Source organism: Diadema antillarum, unplaced genomic scaffold (genome assembly GCF_040938485.1).
Source record: "Diadema antillarum isolate AM-2024a unplaced genomic scaffold, OU_Dant_1.0 scf00000152, whole genome shotgun sequence".
Lineage (NCBI taxonomy): Eukaryota > Metazoa > Echinodermata > Echinoidea > Diadematoida > Diadematidae > Diadema > Diadema antillarum.
Window position 1 is genome coordinate 385,787 of NW_027271041.1, and position 23,344 is coordinate 409,130.

Consider the following 23,344-nt stretch of genomic DNA (forward strand, 5'->3'; position numbering starts at 1 on the left):
CTATAGTTAGGCCTACTGTGCAATAGAATCCAATGTGATATCTCTTGTTTGTGCAAAACGCCAAGCTGAAATATTGCTGTATGAAACCTTTTGAGAGCTACACGTACGTCGTTGTAAACATGATTGTCTCGCTGTGAAATGCTGTATTTGGTAGCTGGAGACAGCCATTCAGAACGGGCTGCCCCAACAAGTGTCGGTGGCGATCAACGGTTTTTCAGCAGGAAGCGTGGTGGCAAACTACCAGATCTATCTCTATAATGGGACAACTTCAAACGGTGATCAGCTCGCAGAAATTGGCTCCATACTAACCGATTATGCCCAAAACTCCGGTGGTTTGGTTAATCCCAAATCAATTGACCTGTTGAGCACTGGTAAGAAATTGAGTAATTGAGGACTTGCTCACACAGTTTGATAAATATGTTGTAAGGCTTGCGGCTTTGTTAAATATAGATCTGTCCTTAATCAATATTTGGAAAGGGAATACGTTAGGTGTGTGTCCTGGTTTAAATCAGTTTTTCACGAAATGAAATTTCGAATTGTTGCAAGTACAGAAAGCGTTTCAGGGATTTTTAATCTTGCATTTTTTTTCAACATAATCCCTTACGAAGGTCCTAAACTCTCCGATGTGTCAATCCAGATTGAATCGATAAATATTCATATATGCTGTGATATTGTTCTCTTGAAATATAGAGTTTATTATGTACATGGGTGATACAACGTCAAAAATAAAAGAATAGTCTTGGTAGGATAAGTAGTGAGGTTTATCAAATATTTATTTTGACTTTTTCTAAGAGTTATAATAATTAACTTTTGTTAGATTTGATATGAAAGTTCTCCACACAAATTATAATAATTTGAATATATATCTTATCAGTTTAGTCCTTTTGTTCAAGATTGTTGGTGTAACGTGAGCCCAGACTTTTTAAAATTCTTCACAGATTGACAGCTATTGTCTTTCTGGTTAAATGTTGCTGTTGTATTTGGTAACATTACAAGAAAGAGTGGTGTTGGTATCTATGTCCACAAATAATTACACTGGTCTACAAGATATGGCTCACCTGTCTTTATGAATTATTTGAAAGTATATTTGTTGACTTCACATATGACTGGAAGATTTTAAATGTTATACAGCGCGTATCGGAAAAAAAAAAGATAACCCAACTTTGGAGGGCTACTTCTTCGTAATTGTCAGCTATGGATAGCATAATGCTGGTTGTGAGGAAAGAAGAAGTCTATCTCTTACCAGTGGTACCTAATTATGCTGACAGATGCCAGCCATGACTGAGCACATGCACTTTAAAAACATCAATGAAAAGTGACATTTTTCCAAGTTTGAGTGTCGCACGAAGTAAAAATGAATGGATTACTAAATGGATGAGATTTGTCAACGAAACTGGCCAAATAGGCCAGCCTGTGCGAATGCAGGTTTGTGTTTAGGGTTTGTGACTTGGTCACTCCCACAAAGGCCAACCCACACAGTCCACTTTCTCTGTTCATATTCAACACATAGCTAGCAGTGACAAACCATGTCTTTGCAACTGATTGACAAATTGCCCTACATCGACGTAAATAAGCACTGAATTGATCAGTGTTTTAGTAGTAGTCATGACAACAAAACAATCATGGGCGTACATACTCGAGCAGGATTCGAACCTACGACCTCCTGATCACCGGACAGACGTCATCTCCACTAGACCACCGAGCTTTCGCCCGACAGCAAGTGTTGGTTCTAATCCTTATAGCATGCAGCGGGTACTGCGTAATTATTCAAATTCATTAAATTCTTCCGTCGAGATGTTTTCATTAGGCGTTTTCACATCAGCCCGATAAAAATCCAAGCTCGAGATATTTTTTAATTTCCCAAGTCAGAAAACAGCGCGCTATTTCGAAACATGGGGCTGATGTGAAAACGCCTATAATAACTCATTGCCCTACGTCGATGTAGGGCAATTGGTCAATCAGTTGCAAAGACATGGTTTGTCGCTGCGAGCTAGGGTTATGTTGAATATGAACAGAGAAAATGGACTGCGTGGGTTGGCCTTTGTGGGAGTGACCAAGTCATCGGATATGCGAACATATTATGAAAGGATATAGACCTTAAATGTTTGAAGAAACCTTAAACACAAACCTTAAACAAAAACGTGCATTCGCACAGCCTGACCTGTTTAGTGACCACTGTTATTGGATCTCATCTATTCAGTGAGAAATTCATTGTTCCTTCACGATAACACTCAAACTTGGAAAAAGTGTAATTTGTCATTGTTGTCTTTAAAATTCATGTGCTCAGTCGTGCGTGACATTTGTCAAGAACATGATTAGGTATTAATAGAAAGAGGAAATGTTTTTCTTTCCTCACCACTAACAGTGCGTTATCCATAACTGACAGTTACAAAATAGTAGCCCGTCAAAGTTGGATTACCTTTTTGGTACGCATTGTATATCACCCAGAAGCCTAACACACTGATGCATTTTCTAAAGAATGTTTGAAGTTTTTTTTTATAAGGAAAATGATATATCATGTATTATTTTAAGATGTGAGATTCAGATTCTACGAAAACAATAATTAATCAACAAATCTATTTTTAAATAGATTTTGTTTAAAACACATTATTTAGCACGTACTCCTGGAAGAATAACTCAGATCTCTGATTCTATGAATAAACAGCGTTACTGAAACAAATTTGAATTCATGTTGGAGAAAATGAGAGCATAGAGTGCGTGTCTAAACGCTAAATTTGTAGGCGTTTTTTTTTTATTTGTAAAGAAAAAAAATTATCCTGGAGTTATCATATTGATGGTATATGTAAAACCTTATCTAGATATTCTGGGGACTTTATACACATTGCAATTTCATTGCCCCCCCCCCCCCCCGGAAAAAGAAAAGCTGAATGTGCTACTGAGTATATCATTTACCGTATCATGCCATGTTTGTTATTGCAATATTGTTTCGGATTTACTTCACAGAGAAAAGCGTGTTGAAAACGTTTAAAAAAAATGCGATTCGCATAGTAAGTCACTCTTCAAACGTGCCCAATAGTGCACCTCAACTTTTAAAAACAAAATTAGTGCCCTTGAATTAGTATATACTTTCCATGAAAAATGTATCATTACGTAATTGATTTTATTTTTGAACCTGAAGTATATAATGGCTATTTTACTAGGAGTGCTCTCTGAACAGTAATCAAAGTACTAGAAATGGCAAAACAGCCATTCATTCAATCGTACTTCGATGTCATAAACTCTGACATTTAATAATGGTTTATTCTTTTGAAATAATTGCCTAATCTAGTAATCAATTTAAGAGACCATTAACTACAATCAGTTGTGTCTTTGTACGTTTGATGAATCAGTAAGATGGGTCTGTCGACGACTTAATGGAATTCGTGATATTTATTTGCATTACATTATATTATGATATTTATATGAATATCTGTGAGACCGATTTTTTTTTTCTTTTGTTGCCTAAATAGGAAGTGAATTAAGATCAGAGTTGATTCTATTGAAGCCGATTCAAATAAATATCAATCATTTTCTCGTGTGATATTCATTGTATCTCCTTGTAGTCACATGCCCTCCGACGACTTTTGTAACTCCATACGGAAATGCATCATTTCCGTCCGGTGACCTCGGCAGTAGAATCAATGCGACGGTTGGACCACTCTGTCCAGAGAGCAAAGTCAATCGTAAATATTGTCCTCTTGTCATCATCTTACACACACAGGACATACTATGGGGAGAGATATCTCCCTTTGTTTCTCTTAACCCTTCCCCGATCACCTCTTTGAAACACCATTAAAGTTTTACGCATTATAGTTTTCGGTATAGTTAAATTCATAAAGAGAACCATCATTGAAAAACATGAGATGAAGTATGATAGACTTAAGGCACCTCATAACTCTCCAGGCTTCACAAAACAGAGATATTGGTTAAAATTTCACCTTCAAATCAGAGGGCAGCTGGATGTGACATTCAGCTATCTACTTTAGTTTGAAGAAGCATATCTTCAATGTTCTCCTAAATTGTAGCCAAAGGAACATGCAGTTTATGGCTTCATCTTTGTCCTTGTAATAGCATTTCTGTGTAGTTAATGTATATCCTTTCAATTTTACTACTTTTAATCAATGATTTGCTCATGTTCAAAACGACGTTTGCGTATTTCTCAGAAATTTTAGTTGTAAGACCAAGAATATTCATTGAGATATATATATATTTAAACAGTGTACACCAGGTACTAAAAATCATTGCTTTAATTGTTCATGGACCATGGACATTACAGGTGGTCAGCCTACCATTGTAGCCACGTGCGTAGGAGATACGATCTCACCGTGTGATTGGATGATGGAAGATAACTGCGGACGAGACCTCACTGCCGATGAGCTCCTGAAAATTCTGCAAACGGTAAAGCTGTTCAGGCCTCTTTTAGATTGATGTTATAAGTGATGTCGTTGCAAATTAAGTGTTTCTCCTTCATCTGAAAATTGTTCTTACCAGTTGACAAGAAACCGGCACTTTATTTGTCTTCTGTGTGTTATGAAGATTTGAGATTCGATGAATACCAAATCCAGTTATGACATATTCACTAACTCATTCGAATTTATCCTTAATATCAGCAAATTACTCGTTAATAATTTCATGAAATATGTAATATGCAATAGTTTTGTGTGTATTCATTTCAATAATACAACAGCACACACCAGCGTGTCTTATTTTCTTACAACTTATGATGTACGACAGTTAACATCAGCGTAGTGAAGCTTCATACACCTATGTACATATCAATCACGAAACATTAGTCCTTTTGAGTTGAATTTGATTGTATCTATGAAAATTTTTCAAATATTCATGTTGGTTCTTTGCAACGTAGTAGCTATAACAGCTATGACATTAGGGTGATTTGAATTTGGATATGCAACCCAGCACAGTATTCCTGTAATGTGTATCATGTATATATGAAAATCTTCTTCAATTATATTTCAGCTTGTGCAAATGTCAAAGAAATTAATTTCAATGAATATTGAAACAAGATGTCATGCGATGGCTCTTTTTGAGAACCAACTCTTTAGTGAAAACTGTCTCATCTTAACATTGTCAATTCGGAAATCTGGCAAGTTTTAGTTGATGTATCGTATGTATAATTATATCTATAATAATGTCTATAATTAAATCAAGCTATATGATATAATGTGTATGCCTATAATTCTATTTTGTATAATTTTGTGTATGGTATCCCATAATTTATAGTATTGTCGTTTAAGTGGTATTGACGTATACTGTTCAGAGTGCATTGTTTATCCACAAAATCATTTTGCTCATTTCTAACGGCTGTAGGAAGAAGTGACCAATCAAAATGCTGAGATGGTCGCAACTCAAGCTGCTGAAATAACGAACAACACAGATACTCTCACCGCAACAGGGCTCGAAACCGTTTCTGAAATTCTCCAGGATATTGCTAGTGTAGATTCTGTCGACGTCGAGGTACTGTTTACAGTCTTGCTGTTTGCATTTCTAATTCATTTTTTTTTTCCTGGTAAAGTGTAATCATTTCATATGTCTTATATACGTATTCCACACACACATACACACACACACACACACACGCACAAGAATGATCTGTTTAGAATATTCATGTTCTGTCAGAAAATCAGAACGCTCGTAATAATAATAATGATAATAATACATTACATTTGTAATGCGCTTAATACAATGTTTCTAAGCGCACAGGGAAAAGACGAAAGGAAATATGAAAAATGAGGGAAAGCAGACAGGTCAAAACACAAGTAAGAATAACATGACATTCAATGTGTACCAGTAAATAAACACATACAATAATTGGGTTACACTCAGCACATTAACTTAGGGAAGGAATCAATATGGGAAAAGATGAGTTTCAAGAAGTGCCTTAAATGATTCTACTGATGGGGCTTGTCATATATGAATGGGTAGATTGTTCCAAACTTGGGTGCAATAACCGCGAATGAGCGTTCTCCGTAGCGCGTATTAGTGCGAGGTCCGGGTAACAGTTGAAGATGGGCAGTATTTTATTGTATTTAGCATTGGAGCGCAGACGTCTAGATGCAGAAGAAGTACTGTTGATGAGGATCGGAGATATATTAGGTTCTGTAGGTATGAAGGGGCTTGATTATGGATAGATTTGTAGACAAGGGGGAGAACTTTGAAGATAACACGTTCCATTATTGGCAACCAATGAGGTGACTGGATAATTGGGGTATGTGTTCAGACTTCTTGGAACGTGTGACTAGTCAGGCGGCGGCGTTTTTGGATGCGTTGAAGGGGTGCAATATGGGATTGGGGTAAACCGGCTAGGAGACTGTTACAATAATCAAGGTGAGATGACATGAATGCATGGATAAGCTTTACTGTGGCAGAAGCGTCGAGGTACTTGCGGATCCTGTTAATCCTAGCTATCCCCCACGAAGCTCTTGCGGATGTGCTGGGCAAGGGAGAGGTGCTTATCGAAGGTTATACAGTGGACTCCCGTTATAACGAAGTCCTCGGGACCGGCAGTTTTCTTTCATTATATCGGAATTTCGTTGTAACCAAACAAATAAACAATAGAAATACATAGAGTGGATGACATTGCAGCCCACATTTTTACTTCGTTATAACCGGAATTTCGTTATAACCGTGTTCGTTATAACGGGAGTGCACTCTACCAAGATTTCGGACACACTCAGACTTCTGCACACATCGCGTAGATAGGTCCAGGGGAGGAACATCATCAAACTGCTGTCTGAACCTAGAAGATATATGCAGCATTTCAGTCTTCGCTTCATTAAGCTTCAGGTTGTTAGCTGAGGACCAAGTCTTGACATCCCGTAAGCTATCTGTGAGTCTTCTCGTGGAAAATTTTCAATATTTCTTGGCATATGACCTATGCTTATCGGCAATGCCAGTATTCTTGAAACACAGATTGGGCCGTCGTATGGGGGGGGGGGGGGGCAGCACTATATTGTTTATGAAAAACGTTTCAAACACACTTTATCATCAGTTTTTCGGACTCCCGTCAATAGATTCAAGGGGGTCCCCCTCAACTAGACCAGTATCCTCCTCCCTCAATCCCTCAATTACCCCCCGCCCTCCAGTTTGGTAAACTCCAAACAGTTCCATTTTCATATGAAGGCTGTGTCTTACTTCAATAGGTGACGAAATTGGTCGTGGATGTTGTCAGCAACATGGCAGACACATCGGATGATGAATTACAAATGGCGCAAGAGATGAGCGGTGCTGTTAGCAGAGCAGTACAATCCATGGAGGAACAGTTCATTAATGTTGAGATCCAGGAAAACGAAAGGCTAACAGTGACGAAGCCTAACGTAGCCGCGGTGGTAAGTCAGTTACCGTGAAGACCTTTGGATTAAACGTTGTGATAAAGAGAGTATTGTGTCCGTATGGCAAGCCCTTTTTACATTTAAAGTTAATTTCTGATATCACAAATTCCATTTTGTGATATCAAAAAATCAAATTTTTGATATCAAGAATTCAATTTGTGATATCAAGAATTAAATTTGTGATATCACAAATTCCCGTAAGTGTAGCACATGAACTTAATTTGTGATATCAAGAAATGGAATTTGTGATATCACAAAATCCATTCTTGATATCACAAATTCAATTTGTGATATCAGAAATTCGAATTCGTGATATCTAAAATTCAATTTGAGATATCACTAAATGAATTTGCGATATCAGAAATTCGAATTCTTGATATCAAAAATAGGTTTCACGTGAAAAACCAATGGTAATTCGTGATATCACAAAATGATTTTTTGATATCACAAATTCGAATTTGTGATATCACGAAATACATTTGTGATATCACTAATTTGAATTTGTGATATCAAGAATTCTTATTTGTGATATCACAAATGCGAATTTCTGATATCACAAATTCCATTTTGTGATATCACGAATTGAATTATTGATATCACAAAATCGAATTTGTGATATCAGTAATTCACAGGGAATTCGAGCGTTAGTTTTGCGCTGAAATTCAACTGTGAATTCGAGCTTTAGTTGAGCGCAGAAATACACGGGGAATTCGAGCGTTCGTTCAGTGCAGTAAATCCCTGTGAATTCGAGCGTTAGTTGAGCGCAGAAATACAAAGTGAATTCGAGCGTTAGTTTTGCGCTGAAATTCAACTGTGAATTCGAGCGTTAGTTGAGCGCAGAAATACACAGGGATTTCGAGCGTTAGTTCAGTGCAGTAAATCCCTGTGAATTCGAGCGTTAGTTTTGCGCTGAAATTCAACTGTGAATTCGAGCGTTAGTTGAGCGCAGAAATACACAGGGATTTCGAGCGTTAGTTCAGTGCAGTAAATCCCTGTGAATTCGAGCGTTAGTTGAGCGCAGAAATACAAAGTGAATTCGAGCATTAGTTTTGCGCTGAAATTCAACTGTGAATTCGAGCGTTAGTTGAGCGCTGAAATACACAGGGAGTTCGAGCGTCAGTTTAGTGCAGAAAATCGCTGTGAATTCGAGCATTAGTTTAGCGCAGAAATACAAAGGGAATTCGAGCGTTAGTTTTGCCCTGGAATTCAACTGTGAATTCGAGCGGTTTTGTTTGTTTGTTTGTTTGTTTGTTTTTTTTAGCGCAGATATACACAGGGAATTGGAACATTACTTTTGAGCTGATATTCAGATCGAAGGTATACTACTGCTAACTTTTTTTTTAGAACAATATTCAAAATACCAATAACTATATATGAGAGATTTACACATCCATCATTCCCTAAATGATCGTCAAGGTATATTCGATAAATTATTGATACAAATCAATTGTTTTGCAACATGTTATCATGAATTCAATGATACTATGTTCACTCAGGGCCTACATTTAATTCATCGTTTTGGTCCTCAAATTGTCATCTATTACCACATTATTGTTAATTATGATACATTTTTCATGTGGTAATCCCCTTTACAGTAAGACTCTTCCACCAAATCGATGACATTTATGTGTGGTTGTATGTGTATGTGTGTTATAAAAGCATATACCATGTGTTTGTATTGCGGAGGACCGACCGAGGGCAATCAACCCTCTGGTCTGTGTATGTCAGCAGCGGAGAATAAGAGAGAGAGAGAGACTGTGAGTCACGCGGGTGCGAGAGGGAGTCGTAAACTTGCCAATTTAATGTCCACCACTGGTGTCGGCTGGTGGTCACATAAAGCAACGTGTTTCTCCTAAAGACATTTTCTCACTCCTCAACATCAGTCCTCCAGAACAAAGGGGTGTATCCATTAAGACCAGTAGTGTTGGGTGTACAGTTTGCCTGCCCCAATATGTTTATAATTTTGTAAAATAATTTAAAGTGTAATCATACAGGCAAGTTTATTCAAGAACCAAACCCAGGGAGAACAAAACTGGAATGCACAAGCCCAAAAGTCTTTAGACCAGATCAAGAAGAGTGAAGATATCCAGATCTTATGAGGAGTTTATGCAGCAGTATGCATGGCAAACAAACAGTTAGAATTTAGTAAGAAAAAAGCAGTGGTACGAAGGACTTCAATTTTGTTAATCTGCGCAATGTGAAATCTCTCTTATTAACTCGCAGGAGTAACAGGGGGAGGTCGGGAGAGAGTATTTTTCACATGACAGAGTAAAGAGAAACGCAAACAAAAGTTGTAAGTCAACCAGTCTCTGCCAAATCAGTGGCGAGAAATGGAGAAAAAAAAAGAATATAATAATGACTTTGAAGTAATTGACAACATATCAATAATGGCATTTTAGATATGTTGCTAAACGATCTATTTTCATCGATTCATTTAAAACCAATTCCTAATCACTTTAAATGAAGACGAGTTGCCAAAACTCTTCATGTAGTTTTTTTTTTGTAACTATCGTTATATACTATGTAAAGATAACACCTGAAATTCCATAGGAATATCTGCGCTAAACTAATGCTCGAATTCACAGTGTATTTCTGCGCTCAACTAACGCTCGAATTCATTGTTGAATTTCAGCGCAAAACTAATGCTCGAATTCCCTGTGTATTTCTGCGCTCAACTAACGCTCGAATTCACAGTTGGATTTCAGCGCACAACTAATGCTCGAATTCCCTGTGTATTTCTGCGCTCAACTAACGCTCGAATTCACAGTTGAATTTCAGCGCAAAACTAATGCTCGAATTCCCTGTGTATTTCTGCGCTCAATTAACGCTCGAATTCACCGCTGAATTTCAGCGCAAAACTAATGCTCGAATTCCCTGTGTATTTCTGCGCTCAACTAACGCTCGAATTCACAGTTGAATTTCAGCGCAAAACTAATGCTCGAATTCCTTGTGTATTTCTGCTCTCAACTAACGCTCGAATTCACAGCTGAATTTCAGCGCAAAACTAATGCTCGAATTCCGTGTATATTTCTGCGCTCAACTAACGCTCAAATTCCCGTTGGTTTTCTGCACTGAACTAAAGCTCGAATTCCCTGTGTATTTCTGCCCTCAACAAACGCTAGAATTTACGGTTGAATTTCATCGCAAAACTAATACTCGAAATCAAATTATTTCTTTGCGAAAGATATGTGCTGAAATTCCATGTAAATTAATGATATCACAAATTGGAATTAGTGATATCACAAAATGTATTTCTTGATATCAAGAATGTGAATTCGTGATATCACGAATTGAATTTGTGATATCACTAATTCGATTTCGTGATATCAAAAATTGGTTTTACGTGATAAACCAATGGGTATTTGTGATATCAAAAATTGAATTTGTGATATCAGAAATTCTAATTTTTGATATCACGAAAGGGAATTCGTGATATCAGAAAATCTTTTTAAAAAGTAATATGGCTTGCCATATGTCCGTACCGTCTTTCAATGGTGTGTAATGTTGATCAGTGCGATTTTTCTTCAATAATGAAATCCCCGAAAAAATATAAATTGTCACAGAGAGAGAAAAATGGCATGATTGATGATGATAATGATAGTATGGTCCTCTAGGTCTTTATCCAAGGTAGCCTTTACAATGTTCGCTGGTCTACTAGCTCCACGGTGTAAACCCTCTGTGTGCGACATACGCCCAACATTGCAACACAGGCATGCTTGGGATCCATGTAACCCTTTATACATCTTTGTTAACTGGACATGTAACGACAAAGTTTTGGGAAAGCCCCAAGCTTGGCTGTGATATGATTCTTTTTATGACAAATATATGATTATTTTTCTTTCAATAACGAGTAGCTATATAATGTAAGGGACGTGAATTTTGCACACAAAACAGCGAGAAAAACCGCCAATTTACTGAAAAAAAGTCAATTGGGAAATGCTGTTTGATATCCAACCAATTATACGCACTTATCGACTGAGTCGGTCGTGTGAACGCGGCAAAGAACTGAAGCGGCCTGCCATTACATTGTTTTTACCCTAGAATTGTCAGATACTCACACTTGTATACCAAGGTCAAGATTAGAGATATGGTGGTACATGAAAAAAAACAACCAAAAAACATCTTGTCCAAGGACGGAGGCGCTTGACGGGATTTGAATTCGGGTCCTCAGTTTGAAACCCAAGAGTCTTATCCACCATGCCACAGTGCCCTCACACAAGATATATGTTATTTTGATTCTTCGCCACCTATAAATAAGCTTCATTTCAGGTTTAGACTGCATTACATGACCATTGTTAACTGTATATATATATATATATATATATATATATATATATATATATTAATGTCACGTGTGGTTGTTCAAACTGAATGTACTGTAACAGGGTGAATTATAGCACACTGGATACAAATCTTGATTTTTCAATCCAAGGTTCCGAGTTTGCCTCTTCTTAAAGACTATCTTTGATGTTTTTCGTCATGCCCCTCTCCAGCAGGCAACACTAGGGTAATAATAATGGCAATAGTACTGGTAGACCGGTGACAGCACTAGAGAGAGAGGCTGCCTTGGATAAAGGAGACTGTGTTATTGTAGTAATTCAGATCATGCTGTTTGGAAACAATGACCATTTTTTGAAGCATTACCAAGTAACCTTTGTGTGTTTGTGGTGTGGAAAGTTATTACGTACAATATAAAGTTTGCTCCGGTCTGGAAATAGACTTTTGTCCAATAATTACATGATGAATATCAGTCTGTCAGAGAAAGTTGTTGTAATATTTGATTTGATTTGATTTGATTTGACTTGATATGTTTTAATGAAACAAACACGCAAAGTAGTAGCTCAAAGGCTACATTATAATATTTTACATTGTAAAACATAAGTATACTAAACAGCATTATACCTTGAAAATTTGAACAATTACATTAAAGGACAAGTTCACCTTCATAGACATGTGGGTTGAGTGAATGCAGCAATATTAGTAGAACACATCAGTGAGAGTTTGAGCAAAATCGGACAATCCGTTAAAAAGTTATGAATTTTTGAAGTTTCTGCTCAGTCACGGCTGGATGAAAAGACTACTATAGCTTGTGATGTCACATGAGTACAACGATATAAAGAAAGAATAAAGAAAATTCAACATATTTCCATTTTTCTCGCATAACAAAAGAGCACTCGACTTCTCTCTTTCAGAAGGCAGGGGGGAATAATATTACCCTTAACATATACGTCAGTAGCAAGTCGAAGAAATGTGTACTTTATTCAAAAAGTAAAGTTTTGTAAAATTCTCTTTTTATTTTCCTTATATAGTTGTACGCATGTGACATCATACACCGTAGTAGTCTTCTCTTCCAGCAGTGACTGCGCAGATACTTAAAATATTCGTAACTTTTGAACGGATTGTCCAATTTTCCTCAAACTTTCACTGATGTGTTCTACTAATATTGCTGCATTCTCTTAATCCTTATGTATATGAAGGTGGACTTGTCCTTTAACACAAATATACAGCATCATATCAAAACGTAAATAAAAAATAAGCACAATATGTAATCAAAATGATAACCGGAGCTATACGTACACGCACACAATCATGCACACGCACACACACGCACACACACTCACATAATTATGTAAATCACATCCACATGTCTACCGATATGCCACTCTTGTACACAGTCACACAACAAACAAAAATATAACTTCTACGTATTAAGATAACTGCAAATATTGTAAAAAGGCAAAAATTGTACAACGTGCTTATAAGCTTCATTGGGAAAATCGACCATAACAAATATAACCAAACATTCTTAAACATCTACATTATTTCATGGACAAACTTTCAACTTTTAATTCTGTAATCACTTTCAGATATAAATAATATTGTTCTCGGCCTTAGAAATTCAACTTTAGTCTATGTAACCATGGAAACGCATATTATGCAATACGGAAGTATAGATAAGAAAATATGTAATAGATCCATAAACCGATATCTATCATTTTCCGAGTGACATAGCACATGATAAATGCATCAAAATAACTTAATACATGCACACACAAACACACATTTTAACACAACCTAATATCATATCAAAACTCTCGCAGCCAATCAACTACAAACACTATCAATCTCACATATGTATTCAATATATTTAGATACGCACACGCATACGCATGCGCAAACATTCACAACACACACCTATGTAGAGCATTTATTCCACATAGGACCAAAGATAAAAAGAAATGCCTTATTCTTATATCCATATGCTGAAGAATATAAGAAATGAGAAAGGTCCAAGATCGAGTAAATGTTACCAGTAACAAAGGATGAAACCGTAACTCCTCGGCCCCGTGTCATAAAACTTGATATCAATAACAAGTAACGATAGTTGTCATAAGCCACTGAAATCCTTGCATCTGATTGGCTGAGAGCTAATTTGTCATAGAAATGTAGCAATTGTAACTAATAGCAAGTTTTATGAAACGGGACCCAGGTGTACCTTTTTGGAATTGCCTTCATACCTCTCTTTATCTTTCGCTGTCATCCTCTCCTCTCATTCGCTTTCTTATAAGGTTGATGATGTTGAGCCCGACGAAAGTCAGGATGGTTTTTCAGTTCTTCTGACAGTAACAGGTGTGGGTGATACCATTTCAACCGATGATCTTCGTCTTGAGCAGGGAGATACCACAAGGAACCAAATTGTTCCGCCGGAAGCAAGCATTTTCCTTCCGAGTGAGGTTGTTGTGAATGCGGGTACAACCCGCTTTTTTGCTACAGGTTTCCGTGACCCTTCGCTCTTTCCGTTCTCATTCCGGAATGAAAATAACACTGAACATAACAGGACCGTTAGAAACACCGAATTTAACAGGATCGTTAATTCTCGTGTCATATCGGCGTCTTTCGGGAATCAAGTGATAGAAAATTTGGACGAGCCTGTCATAATTTCGTTCATGCCACTAATTGAGGTAAGCCATAGTAGGTTTTTATAGATTTGTTTTTACATCTGGTTTGATGTTGACATGTGTTGTGGTTTTTTTTTTTTTTGTATCACTATGTAAAATTTCATATAGCAAACAAAAAGGGAAGCTGTAATTGCTGCACTATATTGTCTGAGAAGCTGTAGAGAGAAATGCAATGCAAATGAATTCAGACTTGCATATCTCTATCGTATAACCTATCAAAGATGAATAAACATCTCAGTATAACTATATAATGTGGTTATCATGGTTAAACACAGTAACAAAAAGCAAAATATATTTTGTAGCGGCGGGAGGAATGTTGCCACAGATCTTCCGCTGAACATCCGAGCTTGTCACAGTCCTTGGAAAGTATAATTTTCAAACGGACATTTTGATATCACCCAGAATGCTACAAATCCAATCTGCGCGTTTTGGGACTTTGACGCTAACGACGGCACGGGTAATTGGTCGACCAGGGGCTGCCGGCTGAGCAATTCCAGCACCGATGAACGACCGGAGTGTGAATGTGACCATCTCACAAATTTCGGTATTCTTATGGTAAGTCAAATGTTGTTACTAGTACAGCGAACGCAATAATGATGATAAGCCCATATAGGGGCAAAGAGCAAAAACTTTGTTGTGTTGAACCTCTACATCCGGACAAATAATTTTTTATTCAGGAAGCAAAATGAAAGACGTAAATTGAAAGTGTATGTCCCAAGGTGTTAATTGCTTTGCGTGTCTCCTTTTATTGAAAAAAGGAACCATGGTTCGATTGCCAAAGAATGCAAGCAAAATTATATGAAACAGAAGGGAGTTTCGGAGCTTGGGTATATGGTCAAAATTGATCGTATCACCGCTGGCAACCAGGGATAGCCTGGTGGTAGTGTCGCTGCCCGGAAAGCAGTAGATGACAGGTTTTGAGTCCCGTGATTCTTTTTTTTCTTGACATGCTTGTTAAATCAAAGATCGGCAGTTGCGATCTTACAAATTTCATTTCATTTATTTCATTCTCATTATTCCTTCAACAAAACATATCACAAAGTAAATCAAGAATTCAATCATAAGCATATATACATTACAAAGTATGACAATCAATGGTAATCAACAAACTTTTAAAGATATGCACACATACTGGAATTACAAAGTTAAGTTTGAAGGGTAAAAAATGAGAACTGAGAGGTCCACTAAAAAGCATTGCTTGTAGATTGTGGACCACTCTAAAATTTCACTTATAGAGGGGGATGAATTGAAAAGGATTCACACCTCAAAACCAGCAGTGTTGTGCAAGGTTGAATAGCTGACATTAGATGCTCTCATAGGAGGTTGGTAGAGATGTTTTTTAGTGAGGGCGATTGTGATATTCGTTATGATGCTCGTGAATACGCAACTGAGTACGGAAAAAAAAATAATAAACACATCTCCTTTATGTGTCCATCATGCATCAAATTTGTTCTGACGATGAATTTTTCATTTCTTTCTGTTCATTTTTATTTTGCCTCCTTTTTTTTCACTAACAGGATATATACGGAGGTTCTGCGATCTCAGTCCAGGTTGACTTCATCCTAAAAATCATCAGTTACGTGGGATGTTGTATGTCGATCTGGGGAGTGCTGGTCACCATTCTAACATATGCTTTTAACAGGTGAAAACTGCTGTCTTGTAAAGTCATCAATTTCAACCGTCAAGATAATACTAGAATACAGAGGTTAATAATTTTTACCACTGAAGTCCAAAATTCAGCATGTCATTATTGCATCTGTGTTAAATCCTGCGAAATATATCGAAATGGTAATAACGGAGGAGTACAATGACATCTATTCTACATGTTGATATCAAGAATAACGCAGGAGTACAATGACATCTATTGTACATGTCGATATCAAGAACGTTTTATCCAAAGTCTAATCACTCATCCAGTTTGAAAACTTAAATCTGAATTCATCGGTGCTCTGAAAACGCCTGTTTGGAATTTGCCGATCTTTCACCACTGACAAGGAGTTGTAATTGTTTTATCTAATACTACATTTCTTGCTCAGTGGACCTTTCTCGCTAGACGTTAACTAATGCACATATCAGCTCCAGATATATTTCATGGTATCTTACCTCGTCAGTTATTAAAAGTTTTTGCACACATATCATGATGTCAAACATGCCATGTGTGTATGTGAGTATCTGTCTGTGTATGTATGTTTATATAATGTATTATAATTCATTCACAAGAACTAAATATTTCAAAGTCATAATACATTCTAATGACGTCAAACGACCTGATGAGATTGGGCATTGTGTGAATGATATGCTGCTACTTAGCAGACGAAAAAATAAAAATGATTGTTTAACATATATAATTTTGACAGAATTACATCTATAGAGTATTCAAAACATTTTAAAGTACATTTGGGGAAAAAAATATTTATACAACGTGTATATATCTATATAGAATTATACAGCTCCTTTAATATTGAGAAAAGATTTATCATATTCATTGTCAATTTACATGAGGAGTTAACGGTATTTGCTTCGGGGTTTTCATGTTTTGCAGGAAATTACGAGATCGCAAACCAAATCAAATCTTGATTTCGTTGTGCTGCGCACTCCTTGGTCTGTATGTGACCTTTGTGGTGATGATCACCTTTGACACGGAGAGAAGGGTGGAAGAGGTCGAGCCTCTCCCATGTTGCATTCTGGCGGGCTTTCTCCACTACTTCATGCTGGCGTCGCTGTTCTGGATGGGGGTCGAGGGTTACAACATGCACATGATGTTTGTGCGCGTGCTCAACACTTACCTGCCTTACTTCCTACGTAAGGCGTCGCTGGTTGCATGGGGTGAGGATAATCATTATTATGATACCTCTTCACTCATTTAACGCCAATCTTCAACTCTAACAACAGAATAGGGAGAAAAGAAAATAAACGATACGCCCGTAAATGTTGTTTTACCCCCTGGAGTTTATAATAATGAACTAGATTATAATGAAAATGCTTTGCCCAGAGTGCATAATTATAATTTATTATAATTTGTAGCAAGATTTCAATGTATCTTTTTGCTATAGATATGCGTTTTGAATGCATATAACTGTGTTTTGATTCCGAGGCTTCCTGTAAATACATCAAAATGTATGGACATAATGTTTCTTTCAACAAATTAGAAAGGTATGATTTAAGTTTGTCGAACGTTCTTTTCCATATACGCTGCTCGAGATAAATAAAACAACATAACTTCAATTATCAGTGAACGTAGATTACAAAGACACTGATCTAAAGTGCCTGAGACAAATTACGTATTGATTATTCAATCCAGGATGTCCTCTTCTTATCGTTGCCATAACTGCTGGAGTGACGCGTCAAGCGTATGCTGAAACTGACTAGTAAGTTTTACACGAGTACATGTATAGACATAGTGAACTTCTCGGTTGCCTATTTCGTGAACAATGTTGCTAACGGCTATATGGCCTGGTTAACATTAGCTAAGGTACAGTTTTTAGAGTGAATCATGTTCTTTGTAAGATACCCTGCCATTATGATAACCCCAGAAATGTCAAGAATGAATTTACGCCAATTTCATACTTGCGTGAATAGGATTATTGGAAATAAGTTATAGTCTTAAGAACGTAAGCATCGAACGGGGTTCAAACCTGTAGGACATTAACCACTCTATCACGGATCTTCTCCCATGTCTACAGAAAAATGGTTATCGTATGATCAAACAGAACCTTTTGTTACATTTTATTCTTGCTTATCAGGTATTACGCATTTTCAGAGCTACCCCCCCCCCCCTTGTTTAAGGTAGACATATAGGTCAGGTTTGCTTTAATATTGCAACTGATTTACAAAATCAGTTGCAATCAAGGAGGCTTAGGAGATGGAGTTCCAACTGGATATAACTATCCAAACAGATGACAGTTTTCTATTAATGCAGAAAAGAATTCCACAGGTGTATTTGTGCCTTTAATGATGGATGTTCGATACCGCCGTCTTCCTAAACAATCTGAAGAATTTTTTTCAGCTTAAATATAAAGTCGGCTGTGTTTTGCTTGTTTATAGATGAAATACAAATTTCATGTTATGATATCAGAATTTTAGAGAAAGTCGATTTCATTCAAAAATATGTGAAAAGGTGCAAATCTGAGTTATATGTTGTGAAAGTGTTTAAAGTTTCACCCTCCTGAGAAGCCAGTTTTATCACCTTTCCGATCATTGCCGTCAAATGAAACTAAAATGTCATCACCTCCAAGTATAGTTCTTTATAAATTGACATATGAGATAAGTGTACAGATATGTATACACAGACGAGTAATCTTGATCTTTATTTCATCATTTTTTGCTCAATTTCATAGGGTCTGACTCTGTACCTGTATGTACCTCTAGTGTTTTATAAAAGAGGACGGCGAAAAGTAATTATAATTATAAGACATATCTTCCTCAGACAGAAACTAGTCATGATGCAATGACACATGAATTAATTGTCTTCCTATCTCTGGAGGAGCTCCACTTTAGCACATACATGTATTTTTTAGTGCCGGCATTAAACACGGGATCAAAGGGAATAAGACTGTTGTTACTCCATACCTCGGGCACGGACCAGCAGAAGAACAGCCATTGGCTGAAGCAGGTTCCGTGCTAAAATAAAATAAACTGAACTGAACTGAACTGAACCTCCTTTGTCATATTGAAAGCCTTCCTAGCTCACACTGCTAAGATACAATGCAAAGCTAAAATCCACCACAACAACCAGAATTTGAAAGATTAATATGGGTATGTTTTATTTGCCTCCGTTTGAACTTGCAGTTGTTTCTTGACACGTTGGCCGTTGATTGGCGGCGTGCTCGTTCCTGTAGGACTAATCATGATTTTCAACCTCGCAGTCTTTGCCCGAGTGATAAGACGACTCAACAAAACGGTCAAAGGTCGAATGATCGACGAGACAGAAAAGCGACAGCGCCTCCGACGCTTGCAAAACGCCATCTGTATTCTGCTGTTGATGGGCCTCACCTGGGCCCTCGGGTACCTGAGCATCATCAGCCCGGCGAGTGAAGCTGTTCTCGCCGTCTTCACCGTGCTTAACTCGCTACAGGGATACTTCATCTTCATGCTGTACTGCGTGCGACAGCCGCTAGTGCGTAGAATTTGGCGGAGTCAATTCCAGTGCTGTTTGCCCGAGTCCATGCGGGCTTCTAGCTTCGGATTTACTTCTGACAGCAGTTCAACTGTCAAGAATAGTACTGGACGGCTCCTACAGTCTGGTGGAAAGAGAAAAGCGAAGCAGAGTAACAACTCGAGTTCTCAAGGATTCCGCCCCCAAAGCGTGGAAGTGACTCTACCAGAAAGAATGCGGAGGATGCCCAACCAAAACCAAGGATTTGATTCTTGAAATGAAAAAATTGCAGTGCTATACCGGCGGTATGAAAACAGAAATGGGATTTCTAAATAGAAGAGTGCTTAAAAAATCGTTATATCTTAATGTTATGAATACTCAGAAGCAGCTGAACAACTCAACGAGAAAATATTAGACTCGTTGAATGCAATATAATATAAAAATAATGATATCATCGATAGTAAGAAACTTCAGACTCTTTTGAACGGAAATATTCAATATTATATCCTGTTTCTTTATGACTGTGGTGTTTGTGTGTTTGTTCGTGTTTTGTCTGTCTGCTTTTTTTTTCTTCGTCTTGGCTGTCTGTATTTAGGGTCTGTAGACCCTCAATACCATTTTGGAAAAGGCAGGTCTACCGTAACAATATCTGCCTTTTCCCTTTTTCTTTCTTTGTTTGTATCTGCTTGTCTTTTATTTACTGACGAGAGGAAACCATCATATATTCAAATTATGAGCATGCAACTGAAATTCTGTATGTCACTATCAAAATTTTCTTTTCATATATATCTGATGATTACACTGCATGGTGAACTTGGGAAACATTATACGGCAGCTTTTAATATGAATATAATGACGCATTTACCTGTGGAGTGCCGAGTACATGGCTGAGATTTCAAACTTATGTAGAGTTTATCTAATGATAAATAGCACAGTATAGCAATAATTTGTGTACGTATTCCCGTGTGAACGTGTAAAACTGGAGCGCAGGATTGTAACACTATGGCTGTAGACAGATACGTAACATTTTTTCGAACATTTCAATATAAAAAGTAGTGTGTTGTTCTCATTTGGTGTAACGTAATTTTTCATCACATAAATGTTAAATGGAAATAGACAAAGGTGAACACTTGTAATAATTGTCATTGAACATGTATTGAACATTCAATCCATTTTCAATGGTATTGGTATTAGGTATTGTATATTCCCGCCTGAAAAGGATATGTGGCCATTTTTTTTCCTCTCTCTCTGTTTCATATTGTTTTTGGAATCTATCACTGGTCACGTTTACGTTTACTATTCAGATGGACACATAATTGACCTCAAAACATGACCATGATATGAAAAACTGTCTGTGGAAAGTTTGCCACCACTGGAACATTCAGTCTGTAGAGTTTCTGTAGTCAGTATTTGCGCAACTTTTACGGTTTAAACAAATGGTATATAGTCTCGGTTTAGACGGGACTTCAGGATTTCACCTTTTTCCGTAAGATAATAAGAAACCATTTATGAAATATTAAAGAGCACAACCCTAGCAAGAATTAAAAATTTATTTTGATAAGTTCATTTGATGGAAAATTTGGTTTTGAAATGGCTAAGATATACAAAAACAATATGGTTCTAATAGAAAGAGAATCCTACCTTTTCATTAGGACCTGTTTGTTTTTTATATCTTAGCCATTTCAAAAGCGAATTTTTCATATGGACTTTGAAGTCTTCTCAGAAGTGTACACTCTTTTATATTAATTTTGATGAGTGATTATTAGATGAAAGTTGGCAGTAATATAAAAAAAACAAAGTGGTCCTAGTAAAAGTTGGCCCCCAATTTTTTATTAGGACCACTTTGTTTTTCAGTTAATTCAATTCGATTTTTTGTGTCTATTTCTGAAAATGTGTTTTGTTTGCATGCATGCACATTACATCCACACACAGAATGCGTACACACAGGGTGTAACGTGTAACATAGATACATATAGACGTGATAGACTTAGAAAAGATATACAGCAATACAATATAATTATCAATGTGAGAGGAAAATAGCATTAGAGGAAATATTAATTCGTATAATAATCATGTATGAGTCAACACAGTGTTGGGTTGATGGACGCACACCTGTGTAAATGTGTGTGGAAAGGATAATGATTAAGAGTTTTAAACTACATGCATGAATGTATTTTTATGTTTTAAGAATGATTACATCTCTTTAAACTAAGGAGGGCGTTATTTTTACTTTTTCGGTGTGTATCATCATGTAATATGAAAATACTCAATCCCTTGGTGATGTGTCAAAACATTGTTAAAACATAGGTTATTTTGCTGTATAGTATTGGCTGGTAAGCCATACGAACTCGAATTTTGTGGTGGTGGTGTATCAGCGTTCAGGAAGGTTTGGTGTCTCTCAGTTGACTTTCAATCTCATAAGATTTATGAGGCTCAGACAGCAGTAATATCACTTGTCTTTTCCTGACGCTATGCAATGCAGACTGTCCATGTGGGCTGTCAAATAAAGGATATCTTACCCTGTCTGTTTGTGTTTGAATTCGTGTATGTTTCATGTGCATGTGTGTTTACCAAAGTGTTTTGCGAGGTAGTGTGTTCGGATTATGCGTGAATGTGCAGAGAGGTGGCTCAGTCGGTAGTGTATCATTTTACCCGTGAATCAAACGGTTCGTTTTCACTGGCCGGTTCGAATCCAAGTGAGTCTTACTAAGGAATGTTGTGTGCTATCAAGCCGTCTCCTATACTATATAAATGTATAGGCAAGACACTCTGTCAGTCAGCTGGGACATGAAATTAAGGTTACGTCTGTGAAATAGTCACAATCTACACACATAAAAGATCCTATTTTATTCATTTCATCGCAAGGAGCAAACAAAGATGTATGTGTATGTGTCTGCGTGTGAGTGTAGGAATTATGAACGGCGACTTTTCTCTAATACATTGTCTGGCAGTGATGAAAAGTAACCAACTTTGAATTTCGTGAAGTCAGACAGTATAAAATGGATTTCCACTCAAATGCATTAATTTGCTCGACAACTTACTGTTTACTTTATTCGACAAGAGAGGAAGAACCTTCTCTTTTAGTCCATGGGCCAAGACCCGAAAAATGGGTTATTGGTACAACCTGAGATGGCAAAACCTTTTTGGTGTCATTTTGTTTGTCGGACATAGATATGTTTATCAAGCTATGATAGCATTTCCAAATGAGTAGCTTAGTCATAATGAATGAATCTTTAACCAATTTGGTTTCGTTGTTATATCCCTATACTAACTAACCGCTATACAAAGAAGAGCGCCGTCTTCGGTATGTCCACAGGTGTTCTATTGTAACCGCGACGCGCTTAGTCTTTATTCAAGGCAGCGAAGGGAATATCCAAAGGGTTATGATGTCCACAGCTGTCACGCGGTGCACTTAGTCTTTATCTAGAACAATGTACGGTTATCATTATCTAAAGTTCTTAATAAAAGGGATTATCTATACTGTTTTTATACTACCCTTTCAACAAATACATCAGTTTTAAACAAAACATTATTTATTATAATATATTGTAGTGTACCGGTACATTGTTTTTTGCATTATCTTTCATTGTTGGATGGAAATAAAGCAACATTGGCGTGGTATTAGCGTTTTCACCGTAGCGTTTTCACCGGAAAATGATAAATAATTGAAAATACGGTAAAATTCACGAGGAATTCCTTTTTTGTTGTTGCTGTTTTTAGATAAAAGGATATACACTGTATTATAAGCTTTGGATATTCCCTTCGCCGTCTTGAATATTAGACTAAGCGCTGCGGACATCATAACCATTGGATATTCTTGAATAAAGACTAAGCGCACCGCGTTTACAACAGAACACCTGTGAACATACAGAAGACAGTGCTCTTCTTTGTATAGCGGTTAGTCTCGATTCATAAGTATAGGGATATAACAACGAAACCAA

The 23,344-nt window shown here is 37.0% G+C and overlaps 1 protein-coding gene across 1 annotated transcript; it reads left to right on the plus strand.

Annotated features, from left to right (window-relative positions):
• Positions 1-257: 257 nt before the first annotated feature.
• Positions 258-19,679, plus strand: LOC139721932 (adhesion G-protein coupled receptor G6-like). The gene is made up of 11 exons (XM_071633257.1): positions 258-371; positions 3,564-3,683; positions 4,277-4,398; positions 5,329-5,475; positions 7,161-7,346; positions 13,919-14,311; positions 14,711-14,863; positions 15,826-15,950; positions 16,851-17,134; positions 17,610-17,676; positions 19,097-19,679. The coding sequence occupies exons 3-11, from the start codon at positions 4,336-4,338 to the stop codon at positions 19,677-19,679; spliced, it is 2,001 nt and encodes a 666-aa protein (XP_071489358.1). The 5' UTR covers positions 258-371; positions 3,564-3,683; positions 4,277-4,335.
• The last annotated feature ends 3,665 nt before the right edge of the window (positions 19,680-23,344 follow it).

Bases quoted from the DNA above. Each gene is read 5' to 3' on its own strand.
- LOC139721932 (XM_071633257.1), top strand. From the start codon at position 4,336: ATGATGGAAGATAACTGCGGACGAGACCTCACTGCCGATGAGCTCCTG. The intron at 4,399-5,328 runs GTAAAGCTGTTC...TAACGGCTGTAG, and splicing joins TCCTGAAAATTCTGCAAACG to GAAGAAGTGACCAATCAAAA. The intron at 7,347-13,918 runs GTAAGTCAGTTA...CTTTCTTATAAG, and splicing joins AGCCTAACGTAGCCGCGGTG to GTTGATGATGTTGAGCCCGA.